Below are 18,192 nucleotides of genomic sequence, written 5' to 3' on the forward strand. Positions count from 1 at the left end.
TCCGTTTGAAATGTCTCGAGCTTCCTTCCCTCTCCTCCTGCTGGAGGGTACCTAGTCTCATCGTTGATGTTGCATCGAAGGAACCGTCAAATACACTTGATGGAGCCCCTCGGGATCTACCTCACAGGATTTCACTTATCCTCTACCTGTACAAAGCTGTTTCTGTCTGAACCAGAGAATCTCCTCTGGGCGCACCCCAAGATCACGATGACTCCACCTCTCTTCCCGCAATGATTCGATAGTCCTATCTATCAATGCGCGACCCGAACATCCGATACAGACGATCTGCGACCCCAAGCCGACCCCGAAGATTGCCCTGTGCTCAACGGAAATCGGGATATGGATCAAATGAAGAATCTGGGAGGCGGACAATAATTTCACCAAGTTTCGGCAACTTCCGCGAGAGGCAGAAACGGATCATCGTCGAAGCGGGAGTTAGCCCTTGAGCCCAGTCCCTTCCTTGGTCGACCGATGGCAGACTCTCACACCGCCCCGGAGAGCTTCCGGAGCATGAGTGAAATAATAGTGCTCAGATGGGAGTATACGACGCCGTCCGAAAATCGCGTTCTCAGTTCACACTCCGAGCTTCGACAACTTATCTTCTTTGCCGATGCGGTCGGCTTCTGTCATCGTGTCGGGTAGGGGTTTCCCGAGGGTTTCGGGAGTGATCCGCAGCAGCACGGCGCATATCGCCGTCAGGATCGCCAGTAATGCGAAAGGTGCTGGTTGGTAGTAATCGGCCTGCGATCAAGAAAAGAGATGGAAGTGACGAAGCTTCAAGAGACTGCTTAACAGCTCCCGTAGCTCCGAGGGGATGGTTTGATCCGAATCGCTAGTCTCTGGTAGAGTCTGGAGGAGTCGTCAAAGGCTTACCAGATCTCGAAGGAAAGGCGCCAGAGCCGCGCTGGTCCGGCCCACGAAGAAACACAGGGAGAGCGCGAAGCTCCTTATCGAAGTCGGGAAAAGTTCCATTGTGAAAACCCACATTGTCGCAGTTGTGATAACGACGCAGAACCTCGCTACAAACATACAGGCAACCCGAATGTAGACGAATTCTGCGGACCAATAATTTTCGGTTGATTTACCCCGGTCTGTCCGCGGCGACTCTATGATCATCTCTCCGGTCGCTAATGGTCCTTTAGGGAGTCCCCCGCCCCGTTATCCATCGATATGGGAAGTCAAATCCTAATCCACGAGTCGGCTCACCCATCGGAATCAACGCTGTAGCCAAGAGGGCTGACGAACAAATCAGGAGGATACCAGTCAGAGAATTGCGACGCCGCAATTTCCGAATGACGTAGAGACCAACGAAGCCGGCGGGGATTTCAGCAGAGCTGGCAGCGGTGAAATTGAAGAAGCGATCCCCTCCAAGTTTTGACGGGAGGTAAGTAATTCCGAAAAGCGCCAAATTGTTGATGGCCCTGAGGAGGGTCTCGTACAATCAGTTCCGTCTATCACGAGCGGCAAGCCTTCATTGACGAGTTTCAGCATGATAACTCAACAGAAAAAATGTACCCACCAAAGAAGGAACATCGTGAAGAGATTCCGCCTGACATTTTGGTGGGGCCAGAGATCCTTCAGACCGGCGCTCGGTGGACCACATGAGGCTTTCGAGATCAGCTGAGGCATTTTCTTGGCCAGATCCGTGACGTCGCTCCTGTTCTTCCGCAGAATTCGCTCCAACGCCCTTTCTCCGCGTTTGTGTTGGCCCACCGACAAAAGCCATCTGGGAGATTCCTCCAGGTAGCTGGAAGAACACATCGGGACTCAACGGGACTATCGTAAGCCCGACCTTTGCGAATATCTGATTCCAGAAGACAGCAAAAGTATCGCTATGGACTTGAGGACATACAGAAGGAAGGGCAGAAGGGCGATTGCGCTCAAGCCGGTCGCGAGTTGTACATAGCGCCAGTTGTCGAACCATTTAGCCATTGCCGGTAAGAGCAGTTGAGTGATCCCTAGTCCCAGAGTCATCCCAAGATGGAGATAATTCCGATCAGCGGGGAGCGCCACCTCGGAATCTGCGGAAAGCCGATCATTTCTATTTCGAAGCACAGCCTTGTCTCGAGACTTTCCATTTCCGTTTGGAAGCTCGTTCTCGATAAGCTCTGCTATCTAATGAGAAACATACAAAGAGCTGCAGAAAGGGTTTGAAGTCCCGCCGTGCTCATTGCTTGCAGGAACCGAATCGCATTGAACATTTCCACGACCGGCGCGAAGCTTCCGGCCGCACCGAAAATCAGCATCGTTACGGCGGCTACGTCGAACATCAGCAAACGCCCGTATCTGGAATGAGTGGAGGTTTTAGTGTCGCAACAGAAGATTCGGTCGCGATTCTTTCCGGGAATCGATTGATGAAATTCTGGAATTATATCGCGCGTCTGGTAGGCTTTACTTGTCGGCGAGCTTTCCGAAGACCAGTGCTCCGATTAGCTGACCGAGGAAGGCTACACTCTGTATAGCGGATCTCATCCATGCCCGCTCGCAGACGAGGTCCCACTGGAAGTAAGAAATCACGGCTCGTGGTCCCGGTGGATGATATGGAGAAATGCTCTGAGCGAAATCCCGTTCCGATTATTACAATTTCCTTCCCTGGATGGACAGCGCTCCCCAAGGAAATACGAACCTCGACCACGGCACTCGATGGTTGGGTCTCGTTATATTTCCAGGAACTACAAGCTTCCGGAGGATGCGAGACATTCAATGTTCCGCTCTCGTCCACATGGTATCTGGAATGGAGTGATCCGCTGTCATTCATCAAAAACTCATCCGGTTATCGAATCCGGATCAAAGTGAGACCCTCACCTAGAGCATCTCATGTCAGGATTATTGACGACTGTTTCCCAATCCGAGCCGTTGTAGTGAGCAGGAGCCGCGCAATAATGATCGACGTCTCCTGCCAAGAAATCCACTGACGTCAACGTCCAACCGATCGGTATGGCTCTTAGGATGTTGACCACGATCAGTATGAAGTGGTAACGTCCGAACTTCCCAACGACTTCAGAAACATCGGCTTGTGGTGCATCCATCTGGAAGGATGAGTTTTGTCATCCTATATCGCGGCCGAAAAGGTAGGACGGTGAAATGGAACGCTGGTTCTATGGTTGACACAAAATTGTGATGGTTGGGGAGCCCGGAATGCGGCTCCACATCTCTGTGAACAATGCCTGCATCCAAGATATTCGCGCGGGAGAAAATCTTAAACATCAATTGACGATGAGGCTATTAGCTATCGAGGAATGTCTAGTCGATCTGCTCACTGTCAAGATCACGACGCAAGTGGAATACGCAAGTCCCGAATCAAATCTCGATTTTCGCAGGAATATGACAAGATCGTACAAGCCTGACGCATGATATTCTCGCAATATTACTGATCCGATTCAAACGATCGTTGGAACTAGATGATTCACGGATTCACTGACGGCGACGTGTTTGTGAAGAAACCCGAAGCCGGAAGATGCAGCTAGGATCTGAGCTCAGTCCATTTGATCCCATGCGGGTAACATCTTCCACGATAATAGCTTTCCGGAGTCCTGAACTCTTCCACCTTCCAGAGTATCAAGGGAAAAATCATTGGATGTTGATGCCAGCCGATCCATCTCGGAGCCGCCGTGGGAACGGATTCTTCCCTCGGGGAATCGAATCATCTGTAGAATCGCATCGGTTCAAATCGTAATACGAACCGGCTCTCTATCGAGGAAAACAGTCTCTTCTTGATGTCCATCGTCTTGGATGTCATCTTCAGTGCCGGTCGCGGCCGTGCTGGCTCGACCGGCCTGACGATCACTGTCGACTGGTCGGATCATCTCCGCCTAGTTCGGAAAAGCGCGCCCACGATCAGCTGGCAAGGCCAATATCCGAGCTGAGCCGGCCTCTCACTTCGACAGCATTCGGAGTTCCGGGGGGAGTGAAGCACACGAGCAGCGAGTAATCCACAGAGGTCCCTGGCGAGCGAGGCCCACAGCGAATCGCCTAGCGGAACCGAGTAGAGCTCAAAGACAGACTTGGCAAGGAAGGAAGCAAGCGAGCGCGTTTCTCGCCACTAGCGCCTGAGGACTCTCCCCTACGAGCCGGCATGGATGAAGCGAAAGGGAGAACGGGGAAAGACCGAATACCGGCTTTGAGGCCGCGCGGTATCAGTCCTCGTCCTTCGATGAAACTTCTTCAGTTGAGCCTGTCGAGCCCCATTGTATCGGCCGGCTCGTTTGGAGTTTCTTCCTAGCGATGCTATTCGCGGGAATCTGCGATTCGCCATATACCGCGTCTCAGCTGATTTTTCATATGTTTTTTTAGATTGAGAATACCTAACACAACAGACTTTTGTAGTAGTGTCAAATAGTACTACAGTACTATTTGACGCATAAACGTCCGTTCTCTATCGAAGTCTTGGAGTCTTACAAGCGACATTCATGTGATTCGTCCAGCTCTTTGTGACACGAGCGCCGAGGCCGGGGGTTTGATGATTCATGAAGCTTATTTTGTGTCAGCGAAGCTCGACAGACATGTCACACCTTTCAAAATGTCCCCGCTCAACTTTAGGATTTTAGCGGGACAGCCAATCGGCACTCTTGAGATCGGGTCCGCTATTGATTGTCTCATTTTCGCCTTGATGAATCCAGCGCCAATTCGAATTTCGTTTTCGGATCAGATCAAAATACTGTCATGCCTGAAGAATCCAGAAACATCACCGACTGGCACTGCTTCCAAAGTTCGACAGTCTGCCCTCACATTAAACCTAGCCTATTCCTGATTCAATCGCACTCACGTTAAGCGTGCTTGAGGAAAGGAATCCGATAGCTCCTTCCTCTGCGACGGCGGCCTGTTTCCGAGAGGCCTGGAGCCGTACAGAACACGAAACCTAAAGAGCCTTGAGTGGCGTTTGGCAGCGCTTTCTCCACGGCTGTCACCGTAAGATGAAAGATCGAGCACAGTTAATGATGAATTCAGAGGACTCTAAATAATGCCATCCACAAATGCTTGCTCCTAACAGTCTGCTTCAGATGAGGCAGCATGCCACTGCAAGTTCAAGAGTATATCTCTGTTCCGCATACGAAATCTCTCCGCGGCGAGGGCGAATATTAGAAACTGGAATGTGGCGATTTTTATTCGTTGCTGCTGGAGTTCTCAATTTTCTGTCGTATGATTGGCATTCGTCTCTACACGTGGCGACTCAGAGATGTCTTGTCCGGGGGCTTTCACAACTACGTCATTTTCGGCCATCGCACGAATCTTTCATTTGTGAGAATACATGAGCCGTTGCGTGGTCGGAACGACCGATTCGGAGGGATTTCATGGGAGGAAGGACAATTTGTTCACCTGCTCGACAGCAGAAGTACCCAGAACCCAGAAGTAGTATGGACGCAACACCCAGAAGCTGTTCTCTTGCGCAAATACCCACCCATTTTTACCGAGCAAAACTACCGAGCATGAGTATTCTGAGACCCTCCGAGAGTCGTGAGAGCTCACCCGGGCGACTCCCATCGCGGGAAAAGTTTTCAGGAGTCCGATGAGTTTCGATCCCGTTCGCCCTTGATGTCGGCGAGAAGGGAAGGTCATCGGGATTCCACGCTGAAAATCTCATATGCCGCTCGTGAGTGGCCAGGTGTGATCATTCACGTCGGCTGCTTCGGTATTTCCGGTGCTCTCCGTCCCTATAAGGGCACAGCGCCATGATACCGATTCCCCAGTACCGCATCTGATCCGGTGATAAATACCGACAAGAGCCAGTGTCCGGCCCATACGGGCTAACGTTGACTTGTGAGCTTTTGAATTTCGTTTCTGATTACGAGTCATGTCACGGCCTTGACCCTTGACCTCGCATCAATGAGATGTAGTCCAAGTCAACGATCAATGCATCATCAATGGCATGGAGTAGACGCTACCGTGAAATCACTCAAGGATGCAGGGGTTCCGGTTCGGATTAACTAGAGCCGAATGGCCCAGTCGGCTGCTCAGACTTTTATACATTTTATCGAATTCTAGTGAATTTCCTGAGCTCTAATGCATGCAGGATACTTCATGCGATCGTGGTCGAAGCTTTTGAGTTGATTAAGGAGAAAATTTGGAAAGATAGAGTCCGAAACCAACATTTGGGTTCCGCGGAACCGTACCAGGGTTCCGCAGGGCGAAAAAGGTTAAGAACTCCTGATCTAGAGGAATAAGATGCGATTCTGGAAGATCATCTATTCGCTAATCGAATCAGGTGGAATGTCCAGCAAATAACATTTCAGAGCCCCGAGGCTCGCAGGATGTTGAATCGAGAGCGTCGAATCGAAGAAACCCGTGAGCGATTTCGCAGGATATAGGATCGCTGCCGAGCGCGAGCATTCACGCGGGTCCTCAGTGATATCTGAGTTTCGCCTGGGACACGTTTAGATGTGCCGCGGTAAGTCCGTCGAGCTCTTGAGTATAGCCTCCGCAACTCCGAAGTTCCCAAGCTCGCGATCCCTCGCCTCTGAAGGAGCGAAGGAGGCAGCTTCGATTGGTTTTACATCCCCGACGACATTCCGAATGGCCAGGCGCACGGGTGGAAAAACGATTACCTAGTCTAATGTGTCAAGGTGTAAGCGGAGCGAGGAATTTTGCTGCCGACAGTTAGCATCTCGAAGGATCGAAGCAGCGGTACGTCTAGATCGAGGCTTCTGCGTCTAAGGCGAAACGTTCGATTGTTCATTCCCGCGGCTACTCCGGAGAAGTTCCAAGACGATTTCGCAATAGATTGAACTGATCATAATTCTGCGACCAGGGAAGCTTCCGCATATCCCGATAACAATCATATGCTCGCAAAAAATTGATCGTCTTATCAGCAGATTTTTCTTGGAAAATTCAACGTTCGTACGGCTGCACTTCGTCCGAAGCGTACTTTATGCCCGAGGAGGAGGGTCTTGGTCAGTTATCACACTCAGCCGAAGGTGTGACAGAGCAGTTAAATGTATCCAATGAGATCTGCCGCGATGGAGAGCTGCCAAAATACATTTCTTACAAGGATAGACTTTCGGACGACATTCTTCGAAGGTCAAAGCGGCTCGCGGAGCTCTTCGAGTCTAGATGTGGAACTAATCAGAACCATGAGTGGAAGCGAGTATTATCCTGATCTGAGACCCGGTGCTTCAGCGCCGACAGCTATCGAAGTTCCGCTGATCCTTCGTTTCCTGAAAAAAATCTCTGCTCGGTCAACCATCTCGGATTACTTCTCTTATCGGAGCTGCTATCTTCAGGGCTCCCTTCCCGAAAATCATGTCAATCAATCCGCACCCCTGAACCTTCAGAAGAAACGGAGAGGAAATTGATTGATGGCTGTCCGGTTACGCTAGCTCGACGGGAGTGATGACGGAAGCGCAGTGTCCGCCGGCCAGAAGAGTGGTCCGTACGCTTTCGCTCTTACCCGCCGAAGACGTCGGCGTCGGTCGTCGGGTTCCGGGTTTCCGGACCCGCGCCGGTCTTCGATCCAGTGTCCACATTTCTGCGCGTCTGCTGCTCATTCAATCGCCTAAGAAAATCAAATTTGCCTCCTCGTGCCATGGAGAGTCCCTGTTCATTATCTTACTCGGTGAGAGTTGAACTCATCTCGGAGGAGTAACCCTCACGGAGTCGGCTCCTGGAATGAGTTGAGGGTGGCTGGAGCGGCAATTTCCCTCGGGATGATCTCAGCCGGAAGAGACCCGTCAAAGTGCCGAAGAATATTGTGCCCTTCGATGGGCTCACGTCGAACAATACTAATAATCCTCTGCTGGATTCCTCTCGGCGCATGCCGCGTGCACCAGGATGACGCGTTCAAAACACCGGTGAGCCCAGAATTGTGATCTTGATGGGAGTTTTTGATCGATGAATCCGAACCGGGCGAAGTTTGTGCTCTTCCTCAGTCAAAACCTAGTCCTATCTGAATAGGCGGAGCTCGTAAGAGGCCAGGGCTACCCTTGTGAAGAGTTTTCTACGGTGACGAAAGACGGCTACATTCTCACCCTCCAACGGATACCATCAGGAGTCCGGGGTGCGTATACGCCTGAGGAAGTACGGAACTTACGCTCCAAATATTTGGACTCTCAAGAATCAAGAGCGCTCAGGGCCAAATTTGACATAAAAATATACCGTAGCTCACGCTCCGAGACATGGAACGCCCGTTCTATTGGTGCATGGACTATTCTCATCGGCCGCCGAATGGGTCATCAACTATCCGCATCAAAGCCTGGGTAAGTACGAAAGCTCCGATAACGTTTCGCACCAAGAGCTCTGAAATCTCTTGGATTGGGCAAACCTTTTCATTGGGCAGGCTTCATCCTCGCGGACGCTGGCTACGATGTCTGGCTCGGGAACTTCAGAGGTACTCCTTATTCCAACACGCACACGACCAAGCCGAAAAATTCCCGGGATTATTGGTCTTACAGGTGAGTCTTTGAGAGAGCTCAACCACTCCGATTAATTCATTGCTCCGATGCCCGAAGAAAAACCAGAACAAAGATCTCTCGCTGGTGTGATCTTAACCGATTCTGCCTCCTCTAGCATGGACGAAGTCGCCTTGTACGACATTCCGCGACTCATAGACTTCGTGTTGAACTCGACAGGGACCACGTCGCTTTTCTACGCGGGTTTCTCGCAGGGCAACATGGCAGCCTTCGCAATGTTAGCCGAGTTGCCCGAATATAATCCGAAAGTGAGTTCGGTGAATCCGTTGAGAGATCCAGAGCTCGGCGGTTCACCGTAGCCGTTTACGTTCCCAACTCCGCTTGGACTGCTCGCGGGTTCTGGTTGATAATAATAGCCCCACGATATATCAGATCCGCTTGATGGCCGCCATAGCACCAGTGTGCAACATGACATTCATCAGATCACCCGCGAGATTCTTGGTACCCTTCTCGGAGATTCTCACTCTCGGCTCGAATGTGATCTCCAACGGAGCACTGTTGACCGTGTCACCTACGCGGAAACAGCTCATGTATTCTTTCTGTGAGCGACCTTGGAGATTTCTGTGCGGTCTGCCGACTTTCCTCATGTTCGGAGTCAGTCTCAAGCATTTGAATACGGTATGTGAGATGTAAGCGATAAGTGGAGCCTTTTTTGGAGCCACCGGAAAGGGATAAGATACACTATAGATATCTTTCTAGACGCGGATTCCAGTCTACTTCTCCCACCTGCCGGCGGGAGCTGCCAAACGGAACGTGGCACAATTTGCGCAGTTCATCAGAGCCTCGAATTTCCGTCGATTCGATTACGGTGTAGAAGAGAATCGGAAAAGGTTTCGTATCTATTGGGCTTGGTTCTCGAATTTTCTCCCCCTCGGAAGAGCATTCGCTTGTGATCTCACCCGTTCTCCCCATAGGTACGGGTCGGAGCTTCCTCCAAAGTATGAGACTCTCCGGATCACAGCGCCCATTGCCTTGATCCATAGCACAGGTGAGTTCCCCCAGAGAGAATTCGACTCCGACCTCACCTGACTCGAAGTCTGAAATTCGGAGTTCTAGGGAGCTGCAATCTCTTTCCATTTCTTTCCCGTCTTGGCCAGTCGGATACTGGACGTCTTCATCTCGCTCAGAGAGGAAGAAAGCAGTGAATTCTCTCCGGTACGGAGATAGGACCACATTCCCGCGCTTCGAAGTTCGTTCTGCGGGATACAAGGATGATCTCGAGACTGATACCCAGATCGGGAAATCAGTCCGCACCAGAATGGGTCCAGAACCTAGTCCCAAATACTCAGCAGAGAGGAAGTGTATATGACGAAATGTTTTTTTTTCTAGGGGACTACTTCGGTAACCCAGACGATGTCGCCGTGCTCCGCAAGTCTCTGCGTACCGTTGTTTGGGATTACTCAGTCCCAGACGACCATTTCGTGCACCTAGATTTTGTATTCGGCGTCGACGCTAGGGAGCTCGTGTATGATCCCTTACTGAAATTCATGGAGCAACTTCGGCGGTCAGATCCAGAAGATAGTGTCGTGTAGATGTAAAGCCATCAACGCTCGTCAAGTGGATATTCTAGTCTTGGAAACATTCTCCTTCTCTTGTATAGGGAACTTCTCGGAGTTCGTCATTCCTGACAAACTCCGGAATAATAATAATTTTATATAAACGGTATTAGTTCTTGTCCTTTTACCCACCGCGCGTAATTACGAGAATCTGAGACAAATATAATCATATCCTTTGATTCAGCACGACGTTCGCAATTATATGTAGATTCTTCTCTGACTCAGCTTGCTTGGTTCGCGGACCTGAGAACCGTTTCAAGGACCAGGCCCTAGAGAATGCTTATGAGGATAATAATAATTAACCAACGCCAACGCCGGCGGCGAAATACATGTCACTCCTCATCTCGCGCGAGTTTCATTTCGAGGAGGTTCTCATGCTCGATGCATGAGGGCAACCAGCGAAGGTTGCTGATCGGTTTCGCCTTGATCGCTCAATTGTTCGCTCCCCACAGCGATGGCTGCGAGGACATGCCGTAAGCTAGGAAAGATTCGCGATCCTAGTGTCTGAGGCCCTTACACGCACTCGAATCAGGATTTTTGGTCATATTCGCCGAGGCGAAGAGTTGCTTAGTCCGGTCCGGTTCCTCAGTGGATTCTCGCATATCGCACTCCTAGTCTTCAGGGACCGGACACGTTTCGCGGGAATTCAGGCTCGAAGCGCGAAGTGGACGCATTTCGTGAAACGATTGAATCGAGCTATCCCGCCGGAGTCGATCCGACGCAGGAGTAGCTTGATTCGAGCCTTAATGCTCTACGACCGGTGCTGATATGAGTGTTTCCTTCTCGTCTGCCCCCCGTGACGGGCTACTCTCCAAAACTCATAATGTTAAAGGGATTTTGTGCATATTTCCCGGAACAGCTGACGCTGTAGCCCGATCTGCTGTCAGGCAAAGATCATCGATATTTTTTGTCATCATATGAGCTATTGATCACCATTATTTCAGCAGCTCGCTCGGAAGCTTCTTCCCACCGTACCGCGGAGTCAGGCGCGGCGTCTAGGAGCTTGAGTTTTCCACCACCAAAGGGGATAATTAAACCATTTTTCACCGGACCGCAACACAGTCTGGGAATTATTCGGAGCAGAACCCGTCGAGTGGTTTCGGTTTCAGCTCGGTGCGAGGATCCGTTTGATGCTCACAGCTTGCTTTGGCGCGTTCGGACGCTCGAACCTCGATTTGTATTTTTCGAGAAAAGTGTCGTTGAGGACAATCAGTTGACGCGAGAATAAGCTGCCCCTACCTGCCCCACTATGACCGACAAAGACGCTGGTAAGTTCACCTTCCAAGTTCACGTTGCGGATAATTTTCTGTTTTGTTGATGTTCTATACTGCTGATGTGAGTAATGGAGACCGCACTCCGCCGGTATAATTCTGAGGTGCCTTCTGATGTTTCGCGCTAGATTTGTAGCCGCTCCGGGCGGATCGAAGACATTCGAATCGTTCTGTTCACTCGACAATGACAGCCGTCTCCCGTCTGTCGCTTTACCTCAAAATGCTTGACAGCGTCATTCATAGGCCGGTTACTATTAGGCCTAAATGTGGCGCCAATATTGCTTTCCCCTGAGCAACGGTGGGGAAACGATCCTTGTATTGTTCGTCGAGGAAAGCAGTTATTCCGGGCATCAGGGCATCTCGTGGCCCACGAGAACGATCTAGACGAGGCTTCCTCGATGCACCAACGCTCCCCGTGGTCCGGGAGTCGGAAACCGCACGAGAACAGGCCGACCCAGAGAGTCCTTTTAATGGGTACATAATTTTCAGTGGAGGAGCGGGTTATCAACGAGGAGTATAAAATATGGAAGAAGAACACTCCTTTCCTGTACGATCTCGTCATGACACACGCCTTGGAATGGCCGTCGCTGACCGCTCAGTGGTTGCCCGACATAACCAAACCCGAGGGCAAGGATTATTCTGTTCATCGTCTTATTCTTGGGACTCATACGTCGGATGAGCAGAATCATCTTCTAATTGCCTCGGTGAGAACTTTCTCTTGTGTTGTCGCGAATATACGGGACGTGCATTTCCCTTCTGCGCCTAGCTCGAGAACACTATTTCCATCACGGTGTGTAAAAGTTGACGATGTGATTTACAGGTGCAACTCCCTGGAGAAGATGCTCAGTTCGACGCCACCCATTATGACTCCGAAAAGGGCGAGTTCGGAGGCTTCGGATCAGTATCAGGAAAGATCGAGATCGAAATTAAGATCAATCACGAGGGGGAAGTGAACCGCGCGCGTTACATGCCTCAGAATCCCTGTATCATAGCCACAAAAACCCCGTCAAGCGACGTGCTCATATTCGATTACACGAAACATCCCTCAAAGCCCGACCCCTCTGGGGAGTGCCAGCCAGACCTGAGGTAAATGCGATGTCGGCTGCAAGACCATGCCGAGGGGAAAATCTTATCCATCCTCTAGGCTCTAGGTTTCACCAATAGTTCCTATTCCGCAGAAAAAAAGCCATTGACATCTTCGAAGAGTTTGAAACTCGGCGGAGAGTCTTATTACGAGAAATATGATGACCAAAGGCCGAGTGAGAAAAGCGTCGAGGTCTTGGAGGGCTCTTCAGCTCTCGATCTCCGTTTGATGCTCAGAAATTCCTGAAGCGACCTAATAGGAGATCTGATACCGAATTCGAGAAAGCCAAGGATTCGTTTTGCCGGAAGGAGGGTTTGAAATCTTAAGTCATTCATTGCAGGCTGCGCGGTCATCAACGCGAAGGGTACGGTCTCTCCTGGAATCCGAATCTCAATGGACACCTTTTATCTGCCTCAGATGATCACACAATTTGTTTGTGGGACATCAATGCGCCGCCCAGAGACGGTCACGTCGTAGATGCCAAAAGCATCTTCACCGGTCATGTCGCCGTAGTAGAAGATGTTGCTTGGCACCTTTTGCACGAGAGTCTTTTCGGATCTGTCGCTGACGACCAAAAGCTCATGATATGGGACACCAGAAATTCCAAGACAGACAAGTGAGTACGGGACCTAATTTCGGATTCAACTCGTGAAAGACATACATGACGATCAAAAGGCCGTCTGAGAATCTCGTCTCTGGAGGCGCCCGAGGTCGACTCGAGACTTGAGGTCCCATGATCTGAGCCCGGTTGAAGCGAATATTTTCTGATATGATCTCCACAGCACGTTCTCGATTGGAACGTGACACGAATGGCGGCGGACATCCTAGCCTATGTGAAATGTCTAACATACTCTTCTTTCTAGACCGAGCCACACAGTCGACGCTCACACGGCCGAAGTGAATTGTCTCTCGTTCAATCCATACTCCGAATACATTCTAGCTACTGGATCGGCAGACAAAACTGTAGCTCTCTGGGATCTTCGAAATCTGAAGCTAAAACTACATTCGTTCGAAAGCCACAAGGACGAAATCTTCCAAGTTCAATGGTCTCCGCATAACGAGACCATTCTCGCATCTTCCGGTACCGATCGGAGACTCCACGTGTGGGATCTGTCGAAGATTGGTGAGGAACAGAGTGCCGAGGATGCCGAAGACGGACCCCCAGAGCTCCTCTTCATACACGGAGGACACACTGCCAAGATCAGTGACTTCTCGTGGAATCCCAACGAGCCGTGGGTCATCTGTTCTGTGTCCGAAGACAACATCATGCAAGTTTGGCAGATGGCTGAAAACATTTATAACGACGATGAGCCCGATACACCGGCGACTGAGTTGGAGGGCAGCGCGTAATATCCTCAGGGAACTGTGAGGCTTCGAGGGTGCCGAAAGCAACGAATAGCTTCTCAGGCGATGTAATAGAACTTAAATAAACCGAATCGGCTTCTTATATGAAACTCGCAAACAGCAGCGGCGGAGATTTCCCTACTCTTTTTCCCAAAAGCATCTTCTTGAGTGAGCCTCTTACTTCCTTCCACGAGGTTTCCAGCCCTCACTCATTTTTCTTTTCTCGGATAGGAGTATAGCTATGTATGTATACCAAATTGTTGCGGCATGCTAACGGAGAAAGCTCTTGTGAGAATTATGTATACACGCTATCGCATGACATAGCGCAGGAATATTCGAACACCCTTCCGGAGGGATTTTCGGAGCAGAGCTGGGAGGACTCTTGTGATGCTAGCAGAGAAAGCTCGAGAGAGAGAAAATTGATACACGGAGGGAATCCTTCTTACATGGGAGAGCATACTATTTCGGGTAATCAGTTGCTTCTCATTCTGATCGACATCAAGAGACCATTCATTGAGGAATCTAAGCTCGCTGCGTATTTGGCTCCTCAATCGGGTCATTACAACACTGGATATCGGTGACATCTTTGACGGAGCGAGGAGTCCGTGACCCACTTACCCGACACGTCCGGCTGGGCGGACTCAAGGTAAGAGGGAGATAGCATCAGATTACTTTAAAGCATATCTTAAGTCTCAATGCAAACGTCCCCTGTTCGGCGACCAGAAATCGACGAGCTGCTCAATCTGCGATCCCACCTCGTCGTCGGTCGGCTCCTTAATCTCGATGCACCTCCTCATTCCGAGAGTCTCTTTCCACCTCTTTAGGCGGTTCGTTGCTGAAGCGAATCGAAACAAAGCTTATTTGAGACTGTCTGTTCCGGTATCAATCGGAAGCGACGCCGTTTCCCGGTCAAGATTCGATCGATTTTTTCGGCTTAGATAGACGTCAGTTCAAGACGATGCAGTGAATCAGGGGTACCGTATGTTTTCCATCGCGATGTTCTCCACCCTGGGGACACAGTGTGCATGAAATCTCACAGCGGCCTTCAGTCAGGTATTGTACAGATTTCAAGACTGATATACCCTGAAGACGAGGAGAGTACACTTTCTCAGGGGAGCAGGGTTTCGGACGCATGATCATCCCTTGAAGGATCGAGAGCCGGCGAACATCTCTCTCACGAATCCTCACTCGATTCGATTTTTGATCAGCTGATCCTGACGGAAGACTTCGCCTCGATCAGTTTCCACAATGCCGGAATTCGGAACGCCCAGACGGAGAATTTGCATCGTCGGTGCGGGTACAGCTGGAATAGTGGCGACAAAAATTGCTATACAAGAGAGCGATGAAAATTCGGAGATCGTTTGCTATGAAAGATCTAGATCTCTCGGAGGAATCTGGTGGTATCGGCCCGACGAAACTGAACAAACAACGGTCAGTATGAGACTAACGCAACAGCTGTGTTTCACTCATTGCTCCCTTCGAAGTGAAATCGATATTCCTTCTTCGAGTCGTTTCCTGCTTCATGAGCTGCTTTTGACTGCGTGGGGTGTTTGCCCCTGAGAAGCATGTGCCCCTCCGCTGTCGATGGTGACATAGAAAAAAAAACTTGAGTACAGGACAGGGCCAAAATCCTCGTGTTTCTCGGCGAAGGACTACATCCCAATACAACCCCACGTAGAGTCTCGGCAGGCCGATACGTCGCGTCGGCTCCTCTGGGCCGTCGACTCAACGAATGCTCCAGCGACGTACCTCTAGTCGAGCATGAATACGACCCTCAGAGTCTTTGCATCTCGAGGTGCTCCTAGTGATCACTCGCGCCCCCTCTTGAAGTCATGAGCAGAATATTCATTCCGCGTCGAAGGCTAGCTGAAGTATTGGACACGTTTGCGAATTTCCATCTTCGACGTCGAGAGTCGTTTGCTGTGATCCTCCCGAATCCGAGCGACGCGATGCTGGAAAATATAATATGAGAATGATCTGGACTCCAGGTCATGGAGTTCACCGTCACAAATACGTCGAAAGAAATGAGCAGCTTCAGCGACTATCCGCCCAGCCCTGATTTTCCGACTTATCTGCCACACAAAATGATGTTGAAGTATCTAACAGATTACGCGGAGCACTTTGGAGTGACGGAACGCATTCGTTTTAACCATGCGGTTCACAAGGTACGCGAGATAGCGGCTCGTAGCGATTTGGCCGCCGAAGATCGATGATCGAGTTCATTTGAGCTTGACATTGAGGCTTCTTCCGAGCAGACTGAACGAGTCTGAGTGTGTAAATTCTGAGACAGATCGAGAAGCTGCCCAACGCGAGATGGAAAGTGGTCGTCAAGGACCTCGACCGAAGCGCTGGGAGCTTTCGCGAGGAAGAATTCGATGCGATAATGGTTTGCATCGGTCATCACAGCATACCAAAAATGCCCGAGTTCCGAGACCGAAATCTGTTCAAAGGTGAGAGGACGACTTGTCGTACATTCTGCCCGTGAATATAGTCCCGATGAACCCCGCTGTTGGATCATGGGCACAAGAAGGAAGAAGAATTCCTGCCTCCTCGAGCGTGCTGGGGCGAGCTGTGGAGTCCCCGAACTCGGAGATCGGTCACGACTCATAAGGCTGTGAGCGTCGACACCGGACAACTGATCTCTGTCTGCGATCGATATAAAGCTCCGGATGCGTTGTTCCAGGTCGGATAATCCATGCGAAACACTATAAAAACTCTGATGGTTATCGAGGGAAGGCTGTCCTGGTCGTAGGTTTCGGCAATTCCGCTGCTGACGTAGCTTGCAGTTTGGTGGGACTCGCTGATCAGGTTTGGAACGGAAGTCTTCCCCGGAAACTTCCTTGTGCAAGATAACGTTCTTCGATGAGCTTTCCCGAGCGTTTCCCAGATATCTATCCGAAAGATAACGAGTGATCCGCTGGGAAATTCCCAGGTCCACGCGAGCATACGCCGCGGCACTTGGATGCTCCCGAGCCACATATCGGGAATTCCGGTCGATTTCTGCTTCTTCCGACGCTTCGCACAGGCTTTACCGAAACGAATCGGAGACTTCCTCTTTCATAAACAAGTATGAGGCATCATGCATACTCTCGAGCTTAGTCCGACGGAAAGCTTCGGTGCCGAGAAACTTCGATCGTTGATCGTCGAACTGAGCTCTCCCTCCCCGCAGCTCCAAGACGCCTTCAATCATGATCTCGTAGGCTTCACACCGGAGCACTCACCGGCTTCGCAACAGGGTACAGTCAACGACCTCCTCCCAAGAGCCTTACTGGCGAAGCAAATTCTTCTACAGCCTCCGATCAACAGGTTCACGGAAAACGGAGTGATTTTCCAGGTGACTATTCGTTCCCTCCAGAAACTCTAGTCGAGCCTCGCTGTTCGCTGAGCGGTGAACCACTGCTTCTATCCAATCTCTCGTATACAGGGTTCCGAGTACGAAGTCAACATCGATGAGGTCGTGGTGGCGACAGGATATCGTCCGGATATTCCTTTCATCGAGAGTCGTATCTATGGCAAGCAAAACGAGGCAGGCGATGTTGAACGTTTGTTGCTGTACAAGGGCATGTACTCCCTCACCGAAGACACGATAGCTTTCCTCGGAATGGTAGAGGCCGCGGGGAATCTCGGACAAATGTTCGAAATGCAGGCACGACACGCAATGGCTGTGTTCAACAAGGAGATCGATCTGGTATCATCGAAGGTGCGTTTTCTTCATCCGCTCAGTCGCGGGAGGATGCGAATATGTCCCTATCGGGAACTTTCTTGTCACTTTTGTGCCGAGCTTCGAAAACCTGACGCTTAGGACGCTTCGGCTTCCCTTGAGCCTGATCCTGGAGCCTCTTCTGAGCTCATCCCTCGAAGAATCGCATTCCGAGAATGATCTCTTGCAGGTGATTCGCCGTAGGGCTGTCATGCAGGATATCGAAAGCATCAAATCGAAGTTCATCAGCGACTCGGATCGTCATTCCGCGATGGTCAACAAAATGGAATATATGGATATGCTCGCAGAGGATATCAAAGCTAAACCTGACTGGTGCACTATGATGTGGACGGATCCCTACCTATTCTATAGATGCATTTTCGGACCTCTGCTCCCTTATCAATACAGACTCGTTGGTATGGATTTGACCGCTAGCTAGATGCTTCGCTAGTGCATTCATCATTCGACCGAAAGTTCTAAGGGTAATGCCTTTCCATACAGGTCCTTATTCGTGGCCGGGAGCTCGGAACGCCATTCTGTCAGCGCCCGAGAATCAGTTCAAGGGGCTCCGACCGATCCGGCCTCTGCCGAAAACAATCGCATCGCCATCGCTCAGTCCTCAGACTATTCTACTGATAATTTTTCTCCTCGGTCTCACTATCCTTGTGCGGATCTTCTAGACTTACGCATGACCGATTGACAGGGAAAGCCTATTCACTTCGTGGAACCCCCCTGGAATTTTGGTGAATAAATCAGCTCTCTCTCTGGAGCACCGTCCGTCTCATCGAACCCTGCGGGTGACTGTGATCTATGTATTAGGTTGATTTGAGAGAAT

At 50.5% G+C, this 18,192-nt stretch overlaps 4 protein-coding genes across 4 annotated transcripts; 3 read left to right on the top strand and 1 right to left on the bottom strand.

The window, feature by feature from the left end:
- Window positions 1-510: 510 nt before the first annotated feature.
- LOC100898708 (organic cation transporter-like protein) lies at window positions 511-3,806 on the bottom strand. The gene is made up of 10 exons (XM_003744836.3): window positions 3,684-3,806; window positions 2,806-3,029; window positions 2,627-2,729; window positions 2,396-2,499; window positions 2,132-2,286; window positions 1,853-2,021; window positions 1,520-1,747; window positions 1,207-1,421; window positions 874-1,055; window positions 511-741 (listed from the first exon to the last, which is right to left on the bottom strand). Exons 1-10 carry the CDS (start codon window positions 3,804-3,806, stop codon window positions 574-576), a joined length of 1,671 nt encoding a protein of 556 aa, XP_003744884.3. The 3' UTR covers window positions 511-573.
- A 3,888-nt stretch (window positions 3,807-7,694) lies between these two features.
- Window positions 7,695-9,934, top strand: LOC108864456 (lipase member M-like). Its single transcript, XM_029111889.1, has 9 exons — window positions 7,695-7,784; window positions 7,888-7,990; window positions 8,094-8,189; window positions 8,270-8,384; window positions 8,500-8,650; window positions 8,775-9,020; window positions 9,102-9,232; window positions 9,317-9,390; window positions 9,732-9,934. The coding sequence occupies exons 1-9, from the start codon at window positions 7,695-7,697 to the stop codon at window positions 9,932-9,934; spliced, it is 1,209 nt and encodes a 402-aa protein (XP_028967722.1).
- Window positions 9,935-11,067: 1,133 nt separating this feature from the next.
- Caf1-55 (chromatin assembly factor 1 p55 subunit) lies at window positions 11,068-13,780 on the top strand. Its single transcript, XM_003744837.1, has 5 exons — window positions 11,068-11,226; window positions 11,719-11,933; window positions 12,050-12,315; window positions 12,654-12,929; window positions 13,177-13,780. The coding sequence occupies exons 1-5, from the start codon at window positions 11,208-11,210 to the stop codon at window positions 13,661-13,663; spliced, it is 1,263 nt and encodes a 420-aa protein (XP_003744885.1). The 5' UTR covers window positions 11,068-11,207; the 3' UTR covers window positions 13,664-13,780.
- A 1,224-nt stretch (window positions 13,781-15,004) lies between these two features.
- Window positions 15,005-18,141, top strand: LOC100899080 (dimethylaniline monooxygenase [N-oxide-forming] 2). The gene is made up of 9 exons (XM_003744839.3): window positions 15,005-15,088; window positions 15,646-15,822; window positions 15,948-16,107; window positions 16,341-16,465; window positions 16,590-16,724; window positions 16,827-16,991; window positions 17,082-17,357; window positions 17,548-17,773; window positions 17,859-18,141. Exons 2-9 carry the CDS (start codon window positions 15,649-15,651, stop codon window positions 18,035-18,037), a joined length of 1,440 nt encoding a protein of 479 aa, XP_003744887.3. The 5' UTR covers window positions 15,005-15,088; window positions 15,646-15,648; the 3' UTR covers window positions 18,038-18,141.
- The last annotated feature ends 51 nt before the right edge of the window (window positions 18,142-18,192 follow it).

This window comes from Galendromus occidentalis, unplaced genomic scaffold (genome assembly GCF_000255335.2).
Source record: "Galendromus occidentalis unplaced genomic scaffold, Mocc_1.1 scf7180000077475, whole genome shotgun sequence".
Taxonomy (NCBI): Eukaryota; Metazoa; Arthropoda; class Arachnida; order Mesostigmata; family Phytoseiidae; genus Galendromus; species Galendromus occidentalis.